The sequence below is a fragment of the Notamacropus eugenii genome, chromosome 6 (assembly GCF_028372415.1).
Source record: "Notamacropus eugenii isolate mMacEug1 chromosome 6, mMacEug1.pri_v2, whole genome shotgun sequence".
Classification (NCBI taxonomy): Eukaryota; Metazoa; Chordata; class Mammalia; order Diprotodontia; family Macropodidae; genus Notamacropus; species Notamacropus eugenii.
The window spans coordinates 222,687,362-222,709,021 of record NC_092877.1 but is presented as its reverse complement, the minus strand read 5'-3'; the positions used below and the strand labels follow the sequence as shown (position 1 = coordinate 222,709,021).

The 21,660-nt window shown below is 37.0% G+C and overlaps 2 protein-coding genes across 2 annotated transcripts in view; one reads left to right on the top strand and one right to left on the bottom strand.

Moving 5' to 3' along the window:
* Positions 1-1,858: 1,858 nt before the first annotated feature.
* Positions 1,859-19,748, bottom strand: POGLUT2 (protein O-glucosyltransferase 2). The gene is made up of 10 exons (XM_072622014.1): positions 19,140-19,748; positions 17,435-17,640; positions 14,277-14,482; positions 13,566-13,643; positions 10,743-10,915; positions 10,318-10,555; positions 8,004-8,213; positions 6,838-6,927; positions 5,390-5,497; positions 1,859-2,126 (listed from the first exon to the last, which is right to left on the bottom strand). Exons 1-10 carry the CDS (start codon positions 19,319-19,321, stop codon positions 2,109-2,111), a joined length of 1,509 nt encoding a protein of 502 aa, XP_072478115.1. The 5' UTR covers positions 19,322-19,748; the 3' UTR covers positions 1,859-2,108.
* Positions 19,749-20,039: 291 nt separating this feature from the next.
* Positions 20,040-21,660, top strand: part of BIVM (basic, immunoglobulin-like variable motif containing) — a 47,756-nt gene continuing 46,135 nt past the window's right edge. The window contains exons 1-2 of the mRNA XM_072622013.1: positions 20,040-20,114; positions 20,421-20,551. The gene's annotated coding sequence lies outside the window, so the exon portion shown is untranslated. The remainder of the gene's footprint in view (positions 20,115-20,420; positions 20,552-21,660) is intronic.

Below are 21,660 nucleotides of genomic sequence, written 5' to 3'. Positions count from 1 at the left end.
ATGCTGGAGGCAATCTGGAGATAGACAATGGAGTGCTAGGGTGGGAGGCAGGAAGGACAATTCAGAGGTAACAGACAATGGAGGGCACAGATGTATATATGTATATGTATATTTGTGTGTGTGTGACAAAAAGAGCTGCTACAAATATTTTTTGTGCATGTGGGTCCTTTTCCCACTTGTGTGATTTCTGTGGGATACAGTCCTAGAAGTGGTATTGTATAGCAGCTCTTTTTGTGGCAGCAAAGAATTGGAAATTGAGGGAATGCTCATCAGTTGGGGAATGGCTGAACAGGTTGTGGTATATGAATGTAATGGAATACTATTGTTAATAAGAAATGATGAGCAGGTGGACTTTAGAAAAACCTGGAAAGACTTACATGAACTGATGCTGAGTGAAAGGAGCAGAACCAGGAGGACGTTGTATACAGTAACAGTAACACTGTGCGATGACCAGCTTTGATAGACTTGGCTCTTAGCAATGCAAGGATCTAAGATAACTTCCAAAGACTTGATGGAAAATGCTGTCCACATCCAGAAAAAGAAATATGGGATCTGAATGCAGATCGAAGCACATATTTGCTCTCTATCTCTCTTTTTGTTTCTTCTATCTCATGGTTTCCACCATTGGTTCTAATTCTTCTTTACAACTTGACTAATTTAAAAATAGATTTCATATGAATGTATATGTAGAGCCTATATCAAATTACATGCTGTTTTGCGGTGAGGGAAGGGGAGAGATGGGGAGAAAATTTGGAACTCAAAATCTTAAGAAAGTGAATGTTGAAAACTAAAAATAAATAAAGTTAATGAAATTTTTTAAAAGGCTAAGAGATTGATGCACAAAGCAACTGAAGAAGATTCAGTGAGTCTTAAATGAGATATGGAAGCTCTTGAACCTCTCTACAGCAGACCATGATCTTTAATAACTAAACAAAACAAAACCAAATTTATTTCATATTATGTACTGTGTGACCCTACAGGCCAAAACTTGAGCTAATGGACAGAAGTTACAGGAAATCGAAAAAGAAAAATTACAAGTGATGAAAGGGCTTTGAGAAAACAGGGACTTTAATTCACTATTGGTGGAGCCATTCTAGAAAACAATTTGCAATTATGCCCCCAGAGTTACAAAACTCTGCATACCCTTTAACCTAGTATTACTATTATTATATTGAACAAATTACAGTATATGAACATAGTGGAATATTATTATGTTACAAGAAATGACAAAAGCAATGTTCAGAGAAATCTAGGGAGAGCTGAATGAGTTGATGCAAAGTGAAGTGAGAAAAAGCAGGAGAATAATTTATACAATAACAACATTGTAAAGAAACAACTTTGAACAACTTAAGAAATCTAATCACTACAAGGACCAAGCACAACTGCAGGGGATCTCTGATGAATTCCACTGCTCACCCTGTGACACAGAAATGATGGATTCAAAGTGTAGAATAAGACATACATTTTTTTGGACATGGCCAATGAGGGAATTTGTTTTACTCAACTATGAATATTTATTACAAGGGTTTTTTTTTTTAATTTTTCCTTTCTTTTTTTCTTTAACCAATTTGGGGGGTGGTAGGTTTGAGAGGAAGAAACAAATAAATGTTTGTTAATTGAAAAACTTAAATCTGATTAAGAAATATTCTTCCAATTCTAAGATTCTATTACTTGATTATCTTTTAATATTTGCCACTCTATGGATGGCTAGTGACTTGAAAGAATGAGTCTGTCTCCTGAAATGACAAATTCATCTTCAGAAAAACCCTGAATTTGTTTTTTGAAAACGTTATCCAGGAAAAAATAATTCTTTCATTTTACAAATATAATAAACAATTCACTCCATATAACAGAAGACTTTAATATAATGATGATTTTATTCTTTTATTACAAAACCATAAAAAGTGTTTTTAAACAAAGCCCTGGGAATAATAACATAATACATATCATATAAACTGCATAATAAAAGAAAACAATTGTCTTTTCATAATTTGAAATATTGCACTGCAATTTTTTTTGTTCACTTAAGTACTGTAGTAAAAATATCCTTTTTTTTCTTAAGGAACTGTTTTGAGCACCAACATTCCAAGAAAAGACATTTCTTAACTTCAGAGTTCATCTTTGGCCTGAAATGACAAAGAACAAAGTTATTAGTATCTTTGCAATACTTTCATTCTTATGACTGTATTTCTTTATTATTTCTTAGTATAAAAAATAGGAAGGAGAACCAGAGCTTTCACTATGGGGTCTCTGGAACTAATGCAAATAATGTTGTGGGCTCCCTTACATTTTGCTTAGGAGAAATTGGGTGAAAACGAATGCCAAGAGCAGTCACTAAGGAGAAAAGAGAATGTGGCAGAGAGAAAGAGGAAGAGATTAGGAGTAAGGAGAACTGCATGTGTGACCTTAGGCAGCTGAAACTCTACAGGATTCCCTTTTCCCACTCGCAAAAGGAGGGTCTTAAACTTGATAATCTCTAAGGTTTTCAGTATTTACGTCAAATCATAAAAAGGTGGGGAGCGGAAGAGAGGTGGACCTACTGTCCAGTCCTTACTTTGCCTAAGTAATGTACATAGGGTATAATTATAACCTGATTATGTAGAACAGCTAATGTTTTTCTTCTTTTCCTTCCTTCCACTAACTGGCAGTGAGTTTTCATCTTTCCCACCAATCCCTCCTAGGTGTTTGCCTAGTTACCCAGTAGGAAGGTTGGGGTGGGTGGCAGAACAGATTGTGCAGTAATTACAACAATTTCAATAATCTTACATCGTAAAACCATCTCTAGAAAACTGAGTCCTTCATTATGCTAGTGTAGAGGGATGACTGACTAGTCAACATAAATGTGGGTATTATGACTTTTTTATATTATTATTATTATTACACTAGGGACTTAAGGGAGAGACTAACATTGTCTACATGAAAAAGAGAAGACTCACTCATAAGGAGATTTTAATTGAGATCTTAAAAAATAATAAAGTTTGAAGAATCCAGGAATATAATCCCCCCCAAAAATAAATTCTTTACTATTACCAACACAGGGAAAATCAGTTAATCTATTTTTTAAAATGAAATATAATCTTCATGCATTAAAAATATGATAAAAATAGATATTAATAGATACCTACTCACTTTCAAAACAGGTTTACATAGAAGTCTCCATATATTCTACTAATTAGTTGGTATTTCTTCTCCAGGGACTTATTAAAATCAATCATATCAAAATACTTTCCATGAATATACACATAAACTTTAAAATCAGTAAAGTTCAGGTATACTGAACAGCTTATTTAAAAAAAAAAAAGTAAAAGACTCTGAGCTATGTATACCTTGATTTAAAAAAAAACTACCATAAGTTTTACATAAGATCCTGGAAAACTCAACTTTATCGGTTTCCTTTATCTCAGGCACCTTTAGTAAAAAGTCTATTTTATCTTCTCACAAGATCCACATCTACATATCACATGTGTGTGAGCGTGTTTGTGTGTTTATATTCACTAAGGACCTGTCTTCTGTCATTGAATCCTTTATCTCATTCTGATACTTAATACCCAGAAGTCACCCTCATCATTGGCCATCTCCTGAATCACTGACAAAGTATACTGAATGGATCCACGACATATTCATTTTCTCTAATTTCAGCTGGGCATCCAGTTGCCATTGATGTCACTGTTCACTCTTTTCAGTTGTGTCCAACTCTTTGTGACCCTGTTTAGGTTTTTGACAAAGATATTGGAGTGGGTTGCCATTTCCTTCTCCAGATAATTTTACAGATGAAGAAACTGAGGCAAACAGGGCTAAGTGACTTGCCCAGGTCACAAAGCTAGTAAGTATCTGAGGCCAGATTTGAAAGATTTGAAAGATGAGTGTTCGTGACTCCAGGGTCAGCACTCTATCTACTGCTTCACCTAGCTGCCCAGGCATACAGTAGGGCAAGCAAACCTTTCATTTATCTTTGGCTAATTCCCTAACAAACTCTCCAGAGTAGCTTTTTCAACCCTAGGCTCTATTACTGCCTCTAACACCCTGTCCAACCCTTTTCCCTCCATACAAATACCCTCCTATTTATAGAGAAGATTGAAGCCATCCATCATGAACTTCCTCATTTCCCTTTCTCTCCACCTCAAATCCTCTCTTTACCTGTACTCTTCTCCTTTCCCCTAATCTCTGAGGACACTAACCCTTCCACTTGTGCCTTCAAATACCTTGCTATAACAGTTATCATTCTATCTTGCTTTATCATCATTAATCGCTCCCTTTCTTCCGGCTTCCTTCCCATTTTTTCACAACAAGCAACCTCAGCTCAGGAATCCGTGAAAACAAACAAACATTTCCCTTGACCATGCCCTGCCCTCAAGTTCTCATCTCATTTCTCTTCACCAGGACCTCTGCAATTAACTAGTTCAAAATGAACCAGAACAGACTTGTCTCCACAACATCCCTGACAAATAAGTAATTAGGTGATCAGCCAAGCAGGCAGCTAGACGGTGTAGTGGAGAGAATGCCTGACTTGGATTCCGGAAGACTTGAGTCAAAATGGCACACTGGACATATACTAACTATGTGATTCTGGGTAAGTCACTTAATCTCTGTGTACTTCAATTTCCTTAGCTATAAAATGAGGGAAAATAAAGGTGCCTGCTTCACAGGTTGCCCAGAGAATCAAACAGAATGACACATGTAAAGCATTTTGCAAACCTCAAAGCACTATGTGAATTCTGGTTATTATTAGAGTTATAACTATTATGATCATTAAACTTCTGCTTTAATGTCTCCAGTGATGAGGAACTCATTGTTTCCCCAAACAGCCTATTGTACTTTTAGTCTGATCTATTGTGAAGATTCCAACCCCCCCACCCCCAATGATCTGAAAGATGGCTTTTTGGGAAAAAGAAACCAAAGGTAGCCTTCTTCCACATGACTGCTATGCCATGCTGACATTATAGGGTTACTAAGAGAGGCACGTCATGGGAATGCTATAGCCATAATACAGCTGAATTTCTACACAGCATTTGACAAAACCATTCTTTGTGGTCAAAATTGAAGATGTGCTAGACGATCATTTACTTAGGGTAAGTTCAGAACCAGTTCCTAACAGCACCTAAAATGTAATGGTTAATACATTGATGCCAAACTAGATAGTCAAGTGATATATTCCAGGGATTCATCCATGAAATCCCATACTAAAGAGGAGGGGATAGATGTGAGAAGGTACTGTGGAAGTATAATTAAAGGGACTTGGCCAACTGGAATAGGGGATGAGCGAGAGGAAAGAGTCAAGGATATCGTCAAGGTTTCAAACATGGGAGAATAAATGAATAGTAGTGCCAGTAATAGGAAAGAGTAAGGTCAGAAGAAACATAGTTTGATGAAATAGAACAGGCAGACCTACCTTTTTTCTATGGCAGTTACAGGGAAAGAGGTCATCTTCTGACTGAGATTCCACCTTCTCCATGCCATCTCGGACTTTGGGTTCAGTCACTTGTAAACTAGCATATTCCTAATTAAAGAAGAACACTATATTCCCATTCTAAGATACAGGAATTCCAATACCTTCTAAAGAACTGAAAATGCTAGAACTTTACTTTTATACAATAACTTTGCTGAATTGAATCTAGACTAACAGGATCCATGCTACAGACTTCTCATAAGATGAGATCCCTTGCTCTGCCAGTGTGGGGTGAGGAGAGCTTCCAACTGTTCTGAGCACGCACTCAGTACTAGTTTCTGATTCCTTCTTTCTCTGTATAGCTGACACCTGGTTTGCACTACTCATCTATCAGTTAGCACATATCATAATTTGTCTTTGTTTACCTCTCTATGTGTCATACCCCCCAACTAGGCAATAGGTTCCATGAAAGCAAAGGTTATCTAAACTTTGTATCTCCTTTAGCTGCTAGCACAGTGCTCTACACATAGTAGGGAACTGATTTGACTTGTATTACAAATATGTATATGTGTACTTTATTTCCCCAGCTTGAGTATAAGTTCCTTGAGGGCAGACATGCTAGTTCATGTGAATTTGAATCCTGCACAGTATGTAGCATGATGTCTTATATAGAGTAAACAATGAATAAATAGCTCACATATTTATGAATAAACGGGACAGAAGAAATCCAAGCAGCAATTTTTCAAAGCCATCACAGTCTGAACAATGCAAACTCACTGGCTCCTTGACCCACAGGTGTGATGTACTATCTTCTAAATCAAAGAAGGGGGCACGTCCTTCAGACCCTTGCTATACCAAGCTTTATGTGACAGCAGGGCACACTAGAGTCAAGCTGTATTAAATTTTTCAATGCTGAAATGAATTCTGAACACAGAGAACTATTAAATACAAAATATTTATGATTTCTCTGTATTGCAGAAGGCATTTCATGCTGTCAGATTTTATTATCAATTATGTTTGGAATACTAGCCCTAAACGTTTCTGTCTGTGGCAAAAATTTCCTAGGTTCCTTTTTGGTTATTTTTTTTAAAAAAGCATAGCAACAGGTCAAAATACATAATTTTTAGTGTTTAAACACAGAGATCTTACTGCAAGAAACATTTCATAAGGAACACATGAATCTACGTACAGTGCTGCAGGATTACAGACCAGTTTGCTGACAAATAGATCACCACCTATCCCTTGGGTAACTGCATATTATCTGCTGAAAGTGACCTTCTCCATTATTTGTCCTTTGGTTTTGGTTATTTACATTGTGTCCCTGATTTTCCATCATTCACAATTACAAAAAGATACAGCTCCACAACTGTGTGTGTCTGAGCCTTACAGATTCTCTAGCAGAATGTCACCTTTGCCACAAGTCATGTTTATATCACCTTGCAAATACTGACCTGGAAAAGCTTGAAGTAATAGCAAAATATGTTATCACCCATGAGGTTTGCTCTTGCAAATTCTTGCCCTGCTTTTGCAATTGCCTTGGCCTATGGAAGAAATGACATTCTTCATTATTATATAATTTTACAATAAGACTTCTTTTCTAAAGTGATGAAAATGTCCCAATTTGTGTATGTGATACAGCAGCAGAGTAATGAGGTGAAGCCAGAAAAACAGAAAATGACAAGGATGGGGGTTCTTACCCGGTAAGGGAGGCATTTAATGGAATATTCTCCTCACAGGTCAAGCAGAAGTATATTAAAGCAAAGTGGTTCGGGAATTCAAATTAAAGAGAAAAGAAAAGTGCCCAAAAAGAATTGGAAGAAATACATCCCTCCCTCCCTCCCCAAGGATGTATAAAATAAATGAGGAGGCAAAGGCCTCATGAAATGAATAAGAACCTAATTTCAATTCTTTTTTTAGAGGCTGCTTTCTTAAAACTCATTTTAATGAAAACTATAACTACCCCCCTAACAAAAGAGGAGTGCTCCTTCCCTTCTGGAGTCCTAATGACCCTTTCATTTTCTTATTGTCACTGGCAGTGATCCATCTGCTTTGTTAGGTTGCACAGCTGCTGCTGCTGTTTTACAGAAGACAAAGTCACTGATGGACAGAAAAAAAAACAACCTAATCCTGGTTTTTCAGCCATAAGTATATAATGGGGAATTAGACTGGGCATTTTCTCCTGTGTAAAAACTCTGAGGGTGGAAGAGGAAGGAAAGTAAAGTTGGAAAAGTTTATTCTTTTCCAGAAGAGGTCTATACAATATGATCCTAAAGGCTCACCAGAGCCAGGGCATTAAAATGACCAATTATGTAACCATCTCCTTTGGATTTCTCCATTGAGCCCTTCTGCCAGGACATTTCCTTCCCCCATGCCTCCTTTAAAGCTTCCTTTTGTGTGCTCTCTTCCCCCATTAGGTTATAAGCTCCTTGAGGGCAGGGACTGTCTTTTTCATCTTTGTACCCCTGGTACTTAGTACAGTGCCTGGCACATAGTAGGTACTTAATAAAAGTTAACTGGCATCTTAACTACATTTCAAATCTCCACCACCTTACCTACCACAGTGGGTACAGTCAATGCTTAATACGTATTTGTTGAATTAATGAAAGCTTTGCCTTACCTCTTCATCATGGTCTTTAGCCCACTGAAGTTTTTCCAAGAGATCACTCAGGTTGCTTTTCACCGGTATGTAATGTTTCCAGGGCTGCAGCTCTTTGTAAAAGTGTTCATAATAAATAGAGTCTTGCTTTAGCACAACGCTGTTGCCAACTAGTAGATAAGGCAGCCTGTATGCTGCAACAGTACCATCGACGTTGATCTGGTACTTGTGCTGTAAAACAAGATACAGCACACAAGAATTGCAGTTAGGTTTCCTTCTTATCCCCTGAGACACAGTTTGGGCAGCTGAATTTCTTCCCTGCTTTCACCATTTAGTTAACGTTATCGTGTTAATATTCTATGTCTCCATGCATACTGATTGGGAACTAAATGTTCAATTTGAATGTTGCCCTGGAGATCGCAAAATCAGTAACAAGGCTAACTTTTAAATAACTTCTTTTTTAATTTAAGATTTTACTCAGAAGGTGACAGCATAAGGAACATTGTGTTTATTTGTGAGAGTGTATGGCTCTAGTTGTTTATTTACTTCACCTGGATGCCTAATGAGATCACGTTCTGTACTATATTAACTGTCTCTCTTAAACACCAGATGGCTACACAAATGTCTTCTGGGAATAACAAACCTTGGGACAAAAGAGCTTGAAAACTGGAATGCTTGCAGAGCTGTTATAATTGGAAGCCTCTACTATATAGAAAATGTTTCGGATTAAAGAAAGAAAAAAAGTTAATGTTAAAATCACAGAGGCCTTTGAGAACTTAGTCATCAGAAGGAAAGTAGGTACACTAATGGAACTGTGAGTTGGTTTGACCACTTTGGGAAAAAAAAATCTGGAACTATACAAAAAAAGTCACTAAGTTGTATAGCCTCTGACCCAGAAATACTAATTATAGAGATACATTCCAGAGATCAACAGCAGATATATATGAGTATATTTTTAACAATACTTTTTCTAATAACAAAAAAAAAAATTGGAAAATAGAAGCCCATCAACTGGAAAATAGCTGAACAAATTGTGGTATGTGAATATAATGGAATAATGTTGCAGCTCTAGGAAATGACAAACATGAGTTCAGAAAAATAGGAGATTTTTAAGAACTCTTTGTATTCCCAGCACTTAGCATGGTATCTTAATCTAAAGGACTTCATAAATGTTTTATGCAGCTGTCGATGGTAGGAGGTACACAATAAAACACTTAGTGATTAACAAAATACAGGTAGAGCTGAAAAAAACCCAAAAGAAACCTATTTTTCATTGCAAATGTGAACTGATGTGAAATGAAATGAGTAAAATCAAGAGAACATTTTACTCAATGATAGCAAAAATAATGTCAAGGAAAACAAGTTTAAAAAAGATTTCCAGTCTCTGCTCAAAGCAATAAAGGACTTCAAAGACTGATGATTAAATATACCTTCCATCTCTTGACAGAGAATAGAAATTCACAGCCATGGCCAATGTGTTGATTTGCTTTGCTGGAATACACACATACACACACACATGAATATGTATATATATGTATATATGTATATGTTCATGTGTATGCATGGGATTCTACTGGGGAGTTGTAAGGGGATGGTTGACCAGTAGGTAGTGATAGACATGCAAAAAAAAAAATAAAGAAACACCAAGAAAACACAAAAAAGTGTAGAAGGGGATACAAATAAAGTTTTGTTATCATCTTGTTAAATTAAATATATATCAAATTGTTATGATTCAGTTTCTTACACAAGTCCCTTATTCTTTGTATAGCAAACTGTTGTGTTTATTAATGACTGATAATTTCACATCCAAAAAAGAAATCTGATAGGCTATAAGACATGCTGGAGTGTAAAACCCACTATGCATGCCAGTTCCTAATCACAGGGCTACTGCCTCGCCTCGGCTTATCTGCCTTTTCACATCTACCACCACTATAGAATTTTCAAAGATTACTCAGTAACCTAATTTGAAGTGAGGCATGTAGGTTGGGGCTATTACCCAAATAGTAAGAGCAATTCACATGTTAGGCCTAAGAAATCCCTTTTGATCTTAGGGAAACAGAGGTGATATAGCATTTGGTGAGAAGCTAGTATATCTTTCCTACCAGATGGCTTGCGAATAGCTACCTGGATGCCAAGTAATTCTTATCCTGAGCCAGCAGTAAATAATATGTATGTAGCTTTGGGAAAAATAGAGAATGGGTTAAAATACTTTGTGGACAAAATGCTTTAATCAAACAGAATACAGAATGTAAATGAGGGTAAAAACTTGAGAATTATGAAAATGAGTTACAAAAATTAAAACCCTGAGAACTTATAAAAACCATTATTGTCTTACCTTAAAGAAATCAAAAAATGAAATGTGCTTCACAATGGGACCGTATAAACTTTCATCATGTTTAAAAAAGAAAAAGTTGGTAAAAGCAGCATCTATGAGGTCTGGGTGTTTTCTACTGAGTTTAACAAGCTCAAGTCTTTCTTTCCGGCTGTCTCGCCCTCTCCAGAGGGCTGTAGTATTTTTGCTTTCCCATGGGGGTCCTGTGTTAGCTTGGACAGACATCATATCCAAACTCACTCTAGAAGACAGAAAAATCAAAAGATTTTCCATTCTAAAATTCAAAGGTTCCTTATATTACAAATCATATGATTACATAATCCTACATGATCATAGAACTGATGGCTCATAGGTCATAATTTTATTTGGATAAAAGTCAGCCGAGAAATGAAACTCCATCTCTGAGAAAACTGCAAGTGACAACTTACCGGCCCATAGTTTCTAAAACAGAATCAGTCAAGTCATAGGTTGGCATCACAATATCTTTGGAATCAGTAGATCCACACCAGGAAAATATGGGATGGAGGTTTGCATTGGATTTCCTTTTCTCCAAAGGCCAATCTCCTAAATTAACAAAAAACTCAACATCTGGCATTTTCACCTAAGAAAACAAAAATAATTCTGGTGACTGACTGTAATCAGTATTACATAGTTCTTAGAAAAAATTTTATCAGTCAAATCAAAAATGAAAATCCAGTGAAATGATGGGTAGTCAGGCCATGATGTGTGAGCCCAAGCAGGTTTAATAACAATAAGGATGAGTCCACTCAACTAATATACAGTGTGTAAAAGCCTTTTGAAAAGTGCCACACAGTATACATTTGCTAGGTGGCATTATTCTTATTATTAAACTTGCTTGGGTCCACACATCACGGTCTGGGGACCCATCATTTCAATGAGAGTCTATTACTAATTTTGACAAAATTGCAAAAATTTGCAAGAAATTGCAAATCTTCTGCAGAGGGAGAAGGAGAGAGACGGAGAAGCAGGGGAAAGAGAGTGGGAAAGGGAGAAGGAAATAAGCGGGAAGGAGGAAGAATAAGCAATAAGCAGGGAGGGAAAGGAGAGGCTGTGGTGGGGATAGAAGTATGGGGCTCATAGGCATCCCTTTGAAAACAAGTTAAAACTTCAGTTTTTGATCTTTTGATCTTTATCTTTAAATCATGAAAAATATACCCAGATGATATTTTTCTACCGACTGAAAAATAAGGTGTAACCAATGCATTATATAAACCCATTTTCTCTATCTTAATAATAATGAGGCAGAATAGAATGAAGAACTTGGAATCAGAAGGACCATGGTTCACATATGAACTCTGACACTTAATAGCTCTGTAACCCTAGGCAAGGCAATTACATTCTTGTGACCTTCAGGCAAGTTTCTCGGATTTTGCTACCAAATTTTAAAGAGATGACCATTTGCATTGGTGATAGAATTAGAGATTCTTGCTCTTTTGACTTTTAACAATAAAAATAGTTTACTTTTATATAGCATTTACAAAGTACTGCAAAAATTATCTCATTAGCTCCTTAGTATACCTCTGGTGGGGTTGATAGGACAGATATTATTAATCCCATTTTGTAGATCAGGAAACTGAAGCTTCGAAATATCAATGACACATCTAATTGCATACTTAGGTTACTTGTAAAGTAGATTTATTTCCCAAGCAAGATCTGTATTGAGTTAGTAACAGGGGATATTCAAGCTCATTCAATGCAGTGGAGTAGACTACTGGAATCATGGCTGTTACTCTCATTTATTTTCTCTCTGTCTCTGTTTCTGTCTCTGTCTCTGTCTCTCTTTCAGCTGATTCTCTTACTGCGCAAACAATTTTAATGTTTCTTCTATAAAAGAAAGATAAGAATTTTTCCTTTATAGCTCCATACATGCAGAAAATTTGTCGAGCACTTTGTGATCCTTTAATCTATTTGCCTGGTCCATAGAAAGTGCATTATAAATGTCTGTTGTTTGATTATGTTTCATTTATATTATACAACAAGGAAATCAAACAGGACGGGTACCTTTGGCTCAATAATATTTGCTGATTCTTCAATGGATTCATTAATTAATTGAACAAGCATTTATTAAATCCCTACTATGCAGCAGGCACTGTGCTAGGTACTAGGAATACGGAGACAAAAACAAAATGGCTCTTGCCCTCAAGGAACTTATATGGAGGAGTAATGTGGAGTATCATTCAAACAGATAAGCAATACATTATACAAAGGAGATAGAAGGTAATTAGCTACTTAGGGAATCAGCATAGGTTTCTTGTGAGAAGTGACATTTGAGCTGAAGGATGCATTTAAGGGTGGTTGAGGTAAAGAGTCAGTTCATTTCCGGTATTGGGGACATCCTATTCAAACGCAAAGAGAGTACATAGGGCACTTTGGTTGGAAAATAAAGTGCTAAAAGGAGAGAAATATACAATAAGTTTGGAAAGCTCAAGAAGCAGCTAGAGTATAAACTGTTTAAAATTTTACAGGAAATCTTGTTTTTATCCTAGAGGCAATTGGGTATCACTGGAGCTTCCTGAGTCAGAAATTGATATGGTGAGAACTTAGATTTAAGAATATCAATTTGCTTCCAGTGTGGAGGATGCATTGGAAAGACTGGGGCAGAAAGGAGGGAGAGGGAGGGTACCTTAGGGAGACTAATTCAGAAGTCATTGTAATTGTCCAGGTGAAAGGTAATGAGGCCCTGGACTAGGATAGTTGCCATATCACTGGATAGAGAGGAATGATGTCAGAGAGATTGTGGAGGTTTACTGACAAGCCTTGGCAACTGATTGGATATAGGGGGAGAGGGTGAAGGCAGAGTTGAGAATGATTGTCAACTTGGGTGACTAGGTGGAGTTTTCAATGGAAATAAGGTAGTTGGAAAGGGGAGGTAGTTTTAGAAAAAAAAAGGTAATTATTTTTAAAATTTTGAACATATAGAAAAATCGAATTGGAGATGTCTAGTAGGCAGTTTGTGGCATCAACAGTTGGTGTCTGATTGTTATCAGCACTGTCTAATATGAATTACCTAAATACGGATGCCAAAATATTGCACTAGAATCTTCACCCTTCCCCCTCCTAATGCATATAGTCTTTATGGGGTGGTCCTCATAGATTGGACTGTAAGGGCAGCATTTAAATAATGCTATAATATAGAGCACCACTGACATTTAACAGTCTAAAAATACTGCAAAGAAAGAAGCTTGAACTTGAGATGGGCATTCTAATCAAAAGAGATAAAATATACTCACTTTTCTAGTCAAAGAAAGCAGTATGGCATCCATGAAAATCCTAAAACCTACATGTTCACCATGAGTCTTGATATAAATCTGAAAGAAAATTTGAAATCAGTCATACCAGTCAAAAAGTATTGCCTTCATTAAGAACAAGCGAGTGATATGACTGTTATTGTGCTAAAACTCTAGCTAGTTTTATACATATATACACAATATGTAATAATAATGATAAGAAAAACTAAGAACAAATGAAAAACATTACATCATGCATTATTGTACTACGTAAAATTAGTCACTAATGCAGAGCGATTCCATGTGTTAATCTTGCTTGACTTTGGGGAAGGTGGTCCTACAGGAGAGGGCAATATGCATTAGCTCTAATGGCATTTCTTTATCACTAATTCCATCTCCTCATGATGACTAGTGGCAGGTTCTACTCAAGCTCTTGAACTCCATTTTCTCATTAAAATCCTGGACCAATCAAAACACACAGAGAAGTGTAGAGGCAGCACTAATCCTACCTACCTCCTTACAATTCTGTGACCCAATCAAAATGCCTTTGCCCTTATATGGAAGATGCTAACTCCTGTCTATAAAAGTTGGTCACCCAAATGACCCACCAATGCATTCTGCCTTGGGGTTAATAAACTCCTTTTTAACTTTCTCTTATGGAGTTTTACTAATCAGAGCAAAGTCCACGACACAGAATATTCCTTTTAACAGTACCTTGTTATCTTTCACGGTATAGTGGCACAAGCTCTGTCTTTGTCCAAATCTCTGTGGAATTTCTACAGCAATCTTATCTGGATCCACTGTGGGGAAAGGTTCAAGGTCTCTCTGGATCTGGGGAATGCTTTGGGGGCAGTTCATCTCCTCTAGCCAGGCAGCACTATCTTCAATAGGACAGTTACAGTTCTCATGGTAGACAGGCCCTAATTACATACAAGTCACATGTCAAAATGTAGCAACAATAATGTCATTTAGTATTCTCACATTCACAGGACATTACAATCATTACATTAAAGTAAAAGCTTTTGGACAAATTAGAGGGGAATGATAGACTATTAAAATATTTTTTATTATGCCAGAATAATTTTAGTGCCAATTCTTCCAGGATGATAGAAACCAAACTTACCTGGGAGATCAAGAAGGACCCCACTATATACCAAATTCTGTTATGGGCTGAAAAAAATGTTACATTGTACTGTCCTTTTGAGTTCATGTTGTGATCTCTGCTAAGCTAACCATGAAGACAATCCCTTCCCCACCCTCAACTACCATAAGCCTACAAGTACTTATATTAAAAGTAAGAATGATTATATTTATAGGCAGCTTAATAGAGTAGATGGATATCTGGCTTTAGTCAGTCAGTAATTGTAGTCGGGATGCTTTGTTAATATTAAAATGCAGTGTCCAAATAAAGGGCCTGCTTCTATTTGGGGTTGAATTCTTATGTTATTGATGGTGAACTTAATTTTAGGGGGCAGTTATTTTTAAAACATGAGACAATATAAGGTTGTTCCTGTGATTTATATGAACCTATGAACTGAACTTGATTCACAGAGTGACTGAAGAGATTAGAGGTCTAAATCTATAGTTGGCACTTTGGGCATAAGAATAGGCAGCATAGTATAGTGAAAAGTATGGAAGACAAAGTCAGAAAACTTGGAAATTAGTCTTCCACTTTGTAAATTATAAAATGTTATTCAAAGCTAAAGAATTACTGCTAAATATTAACAATTCTCTTGCTGAAAATTTAAAACCTCAGACTATCTAAATTTTTCCATTTCTTTTCTCTCTTTTAACTTTATTTTTAATGAACAATCATCTATTTTCTCTCTCTTCCCATTAAAAGAAAAAAAAAAACCCTTGCCCTTACTTCTTTTTGAAACGATGATCCAGCTTTTTGGGTCTCCTTTGGAAATTACAGCCACCAGGTTTTAATATTTACTTAATAAATTGCCCCCCTACCCAATCTAACTAAAATGCTATTTTGATGTGTCATTAAGGCATGAAAGTGATTCTATGTCCCAAAAGGCTATAAAAGAACATCACAAACACTGATAGGTTCTACCAAGCTGGAAAGGCTTTGAATACCAGCCCAAGGACAGATTCCACATCTATTGTCCAAGGAATTGCATAGATAAACTTGGGTCATGGCTACATATGGTTTTCCCCAGCTGGCTCCACAGTGATTACTTTTTGACCACAAGACTCAATAAGACTGTCTTCTAAGGTGATAACTTAATTCCTGAGAAGTTTAAAATGATCTTTTGCTTCCTCGATATTGTTCAATCTATACTAAGTGAGTACAATCTATACCCAGTAAGCTGGGTGAAATAAGTTGTAGCTAGATTTTAAACTCCTAGGAGGCAGGGAGTCTCACTGTTTGTATTCTCCACAGTGTGTTACACAGTGCTCTGAACATCAGTTAATATTTAATGATATGGTAGGTAGGAGAAGCAAAAAGTGACCACATTTATGCTTTTCTATGAATACCTTTTATTAAAAAATTACCAAATATCTTAAAAACTATAAAATTGTTTTCTAATCTATAAACATGACATATTATAGCTGCAAGAATATTTGGTTTTCCCCAAAGGACTTGAGGCAAAATGCCATCCACATTCAGGAGAAAGAACAATGGAATCAGAATACACAATGAAATAGATTATTTTCTCTTGTGTTATGTTTTGTTTTAGTTTGTTTTTTCATGGTTTCTCCCATTCCTTTTAATTTGTCTACGCAACATGACTAATGTGAAAATGTGCTTAATGAGAATATATGTATAGAACCCATAAAAGATTGCATGCCATCTCAGGGAGGGGAGAAAATTAAAACTTATGGCGGTGATTGTTGAAAACTGAAATCAAATAAATTAATCAAATATTTTAAAAATTAAAATTAGAAAAAATTTGCAATTTCCCAAAGACCAAAAGAAAAAAGAAGCCAAGACCAGGCTAGCTAAGTTCAGAGAAGGTTGCCCACTCACCAGCTGGGGATTTTTTAGGGGTCACAAGAACCCATGAAGACAATAAATAGATGGAGGGCTTGTGATGTGAATGTTTGATAGTATCTACACCCAAGAAATAATGGTGGATCTTCTGAGAAAAAATAACAACTATAATTGCTTATCTGTCTAGTTTTTCTTTTTTGAAGGGTGGAAGGCAAGGCAATTAGAATTAAGTGACTTGCCCAAGGTCACACTGCTAGTAAGTGTCAAGAATCTGAGGCCAGATTTGATCTCAGGTCCTACTGACTCCAGGGCCAGTGCTCTAGTCACTGTACCACCCAGCTGCCCCATTTGTTTAGTTTTTTTCCTTCATAGATTATGTTTTTTCTCTAAATCCTCTCATTCCTCTTTAGCCAAACTATAAATTCTTTTCTGATCCAGTCTGGAAAGACCTTTTGTCTTTTTGTCAAGCTTCTGAATCACTCTTTCCAATGAATGGCTTCAATTCACTCTTCTTTTTGGAACCTTCATCTGCTTAGGTGCCTCATTTACAGGCCTGACCCCAGGCCTGACTGGCAGGGGAGCTGTCAATCACTCTGCTTCTAACTTGGTCCCACCTGCCCCTCTTTAGGTAGCCTAGCCTCCCCTACCCCGGGGCCCACCAAAATAATGCTAATGCAGATACCCAATTTACTGTGACTCAGAACTTCCCAAGCTTAAGCAATTCCCCAGCTTTGGCCTCTCCAGTAGCAGAGATTACAGAAGTGCACGGACACAGTTTCAATTTACTCCTTAAGGGTCTTCAAAATATGACATTTATGAACTGATGTCAAAATGTTTCTACTAAAGAATGAAAAATTATTATTTGCTTCTGGGTTTCCAAGAACTATTCCATGTAAAAAGTGTTACAATTAACCATTTTAAAAATTACCTTTCAAAATATATGGAGACTTGGCCACATGTTGACCCTGGACTTTAACTTCTATCTTCAGATTTTTATAGCTTGCATACATTCTGTATCTCACAATGAAGGATCCATCCTTTCGGTCCAAAACCTGTACTCCAACTCGTGTGAACTGTTCATCTGGTGCTGAGATCTTAACTTGGAATACTTTTTCACCTGGAGAGGTAGTAAACCTATAACCAGAATTATGAAGAGGTATAAGGATTAAAATTATCTTTTAATAAAGTTATCTAAATGTTCTCCAAATTGTACCCAGAAAAAGTTTGTTGCCTGGTCATGATAGTAAATAGCCTTTATTACCCTCCTTTGCATTTTATTTTACTCTCTGCTCCTCCATTTTCTGCCATACATTTCTGGTATAGAAGTGGCAAAGATGTACTACATATGCAGAAAGATGGAGAAAAGGCAGTTGTTGAGGTAGCAGTGATAATATTTTCAGTACAAAATCATCCAAGAATAATGTTAGATATTTATGTGAACAAGATTAATCTTGCACAAAATGCATTTCAAATGAGTTGTACATTATTATGTTCCATGGCCTGTAACTTCCATGCATGTATCACTCCCACCCTATCAACCACTTCAAATGAACAGAAGTGAAGACCTTAACAGGGACAATTATTGAGCTCTGTGCCTACACATCAGGACACTGAATTTTCTGAATGCGTGAGCAGTTGAGTCACCAGGTGACCAAGGTTACCATCCTTTAATTTTAAAACCAAATACAGAATTATTTGTTCCTACCCCAAAACAAACTTTTCCATATCTGTATTAACTGGCCAGTTCCAAAGATTCTGCTTCTATAGAAAAAATATCCATCCAATAGAAAAGTATCCATCAGTGGGAGAAAAAATTCAGAATTCAGAAGTATTTGTTTGAAAATAGTTTTTTAAAAAGCATCGACTATAAAACACTTTTGGTGAACTGAGCCTCTTACAGTGGTAATATTTCTCTTTTAACAAACAACTCAGGGATTTCATACTTTGCTACCTTTGTGTTGGAAATAACGTTGTTATTTTCTTTGAACATTAGATTACAAAACAAGTTTAACTTCAGGCGAATGGAGGGGAACAATCTAAGGAAGAGAAAAAAGGGGAGACCACTAGATGGAGCTGAAATGTAGCTTGCAGTCTATTGTAGAGTAAAAGTTGCTTTGAAATTGATTTCAGATGTCTTAAATCCTGGATCAGTCAGTCAAAAAGTATATATTAAGCACACAAAAGAAAGGCAAAACCCCGATCCTTGTCTTCAAGAAGTTCACATTTTGGCTGCTGAAAAAGTTAGAGATTTAAAACAAAGGAGGCTCTCTCCAAGCAAAAGAGATAGTGGAGGGCAGGGGATGGGTCGATGGGTCTCCGACCTCTTGGATGAGGTTATTCTCCATCACATTTAATAAAAAATGTATTAATAAAGGGCTTGATGGTCAAGCCTTATTGGTCAATAAAAGGCAGAAGTTGGATGAACTAGCAGTTAAAAAGTTAACACTACTTGTAGTAGAGGAATTCAGCAAATTTGTAAGAGAAATAGAAAATAAAATTTATTTGAAGAATTTCCCTTGCTTCCTCCCTTCATCCTTTCCTCTTTTGTCCCCCTTCCCAGAAATATCCTACGAAATTAGGATAGGTTTTAACCATGCTCAAAACTATTATTAAGGAGGAGCTGCGTTACTTACTTCTGACCTGCGGAATCCACAGCCTGAATGTAGAAATACCGAGCAGGCAGAACCACACCGGCTTTCAGGCCGGGTCCCCATATCAGGCAGCTTTCTGGGCTTACTCGGCGCTCTTCACCAGTCGCAGCAAATGCTGGAGTTCTTTCCAGAAAGAGGTAGGAAAGCAGCAAAATGCTAAACATTTACAAAATTTACTGGCGAAACAACACACTGACAATGAAGTTTCCGATGCGGCCAGCACCAGCAGGGAACGTGCCACTTGGTCCGAGAAGAAACGCTCATTCACCAATCATAGATGCCAACACATCTGCCAGTTGCAACAGCATGTACATTTGAAATGGTTTTCCTTACCAATAATAATCCAGAGCTTGAGTACCTCTCCTTTCTTCCAGGAGAGTTACCCGCAGGAGACGGGGATTCTCTTTAGTGTATGCTAACCCTACAGAGGATTCAAGCCAGCGCTACACTGTTCCTTTTGCAACCAAAATGAACTTCTCCTTTACACTCTGGCAGCCAGAGCATCCCCTTGGGTGAGTTGGCCCCCAGGACCTGCTAAAGAGGAAAGCAAAAGTGATTGGCTCTTTTCTCAAAGACTTGCTAAATAATCTCTTTTCCCAATGGATGTAATTGTTAAATATCTTTGGCTTCAGGGGCATTCTGGGATCTGTAGTTCATGTAAATGAAGTGGCAGAAATCTGAGAGGGTTAACATTGACAGAATCTCATTTATTCAACACATTACCTGTTTTCAGCATGGAGAAAAAATATCATTCATACTAATCAATACTCAAAATATGAAGCACTGCAGTCTGGAGTCACAAAGAACCCTGTTTGCTTCCCCAAAACTCAACTTTTTCAGAAATTTGCACTTCCATAATCACTGGATATCTCTGTATTCACAGGTCATAACTTAAAGGTGAAACAAAGCATCATTTTGGAATTGAATGACTCCTAACTGAAGACTTGAACTCGTCAGGTACGAATATCTTCCCTTTCCCTTACTGCCCTCAAAAGATGCGAGGGTAAGTAGTGGGAGGGGAGGGTCTTCTGGAGATAGGAAAAGAAACTTCAGTTCCCAGAGTCCCATAGGATAGGATTTGAGTGAGACAATGAGAGAGGGAAAGAGGGGAGGAAAGGGTTGCGTTCTGGAAGTTGTAGTATTTCTAGATTGATTTGGGTTGTTGCAGACTAGAGAGCTTCTCTATTAGACATGTAGGAGGTACTAACTGTGGCTAAAGTAAAGACTAAAGATCAGAGTTGGTCTTAAATTTGTGTGTTGCAGGCTCCCTCCTGACTGGATACAGACTACAGATCATGGTTAAAGTGTGTTTTTATATACTTGACCTCAACTTATAAGACTTCACAATAAACAAGGATCTTTAAAGGTCTCAGGATCCTACTGATCTTAGAAAGGTAAAATCTGCAAGAGTTTGTAGAAAATTCTTTTAATCTTTTTAATGCAATGATTAACTTTGCTCCTTAAACAGTGGCCTAGAAGGTAGAAACACCTGCAATTCAGGGTCAGAGGGTAAGAGAAGAAATGCTAGAGAAAACTGGATAATAGTTACATTCATCAGACTTTACTCAGGTTTCCATTCAGCAGCTTTCTTCAGAAGATACTTGCTGAGTGTAAAAAAGCAGGAGCCACATAGAATCTCAGATTTTAGTTTGTGAGTCTATGTTTGTAAATTCCCATGTGAAGGAGACAGAGACTCTGCATATTACTATGACCTCACCTGGGTATCAGTCCCTTCATAAATAATGCCTTGCTACAAATTCCCAGATGCCCCTTCTAATTCCACATGTGGCACTGGGTTTGGCATACTATGGTCAATAAACATTTATTAAATATCTACGATGTGCCACTACAATATGAGTCCATCTGTCTAGTCTCCCAAAGTACCTTCCTTTCACTATTCAAAATGGGAATGCAAAATTAATACTTAAAAAAAAAGCTACATCATGGTCTAGTGAAAAGTCATAAGTTCCTAGGTTCAAGTCCCCACTTTACAACGTAGGCAAATCACTTAACACTTGTGAGTCTCTATTTCCTCTTCTTTTACTGAGGATAGTTAGGAAGCACGATATAATGTTTTGAGAATTGGTCTTAGAATCAGGAAGACCTAGGATCAAGTCTTACCTGTGACACATACTAGATATGAGACCATGTATTCATCATTTAATCTCTTTCCCATGTAACTTGTGAAATGGGTACAGACCAGCATTGATAGAGGGAGTTTGCATACTGGGTATTACTGAAAGACAGCATGATGAAGTAGAAAGAGTGATGTATTTAAATCAAAGGATCTGATGGTAGCTGTGCCACTTACTACTTCTTTTAACCACAGGCAAGTCCTTTACCTTCTTTGGGCCTCTATTAAACTATTAGACACAAGTTAAATCTTTGATAACATCTCATCCAAGAAAACAAAACGTTAGTACTTATATTACCTGTTCCATTGGGAAGATCAGAGTTGGAAAGGATTTCAGAGGCCATCTTGTCCAACCCATACCTGAACAAA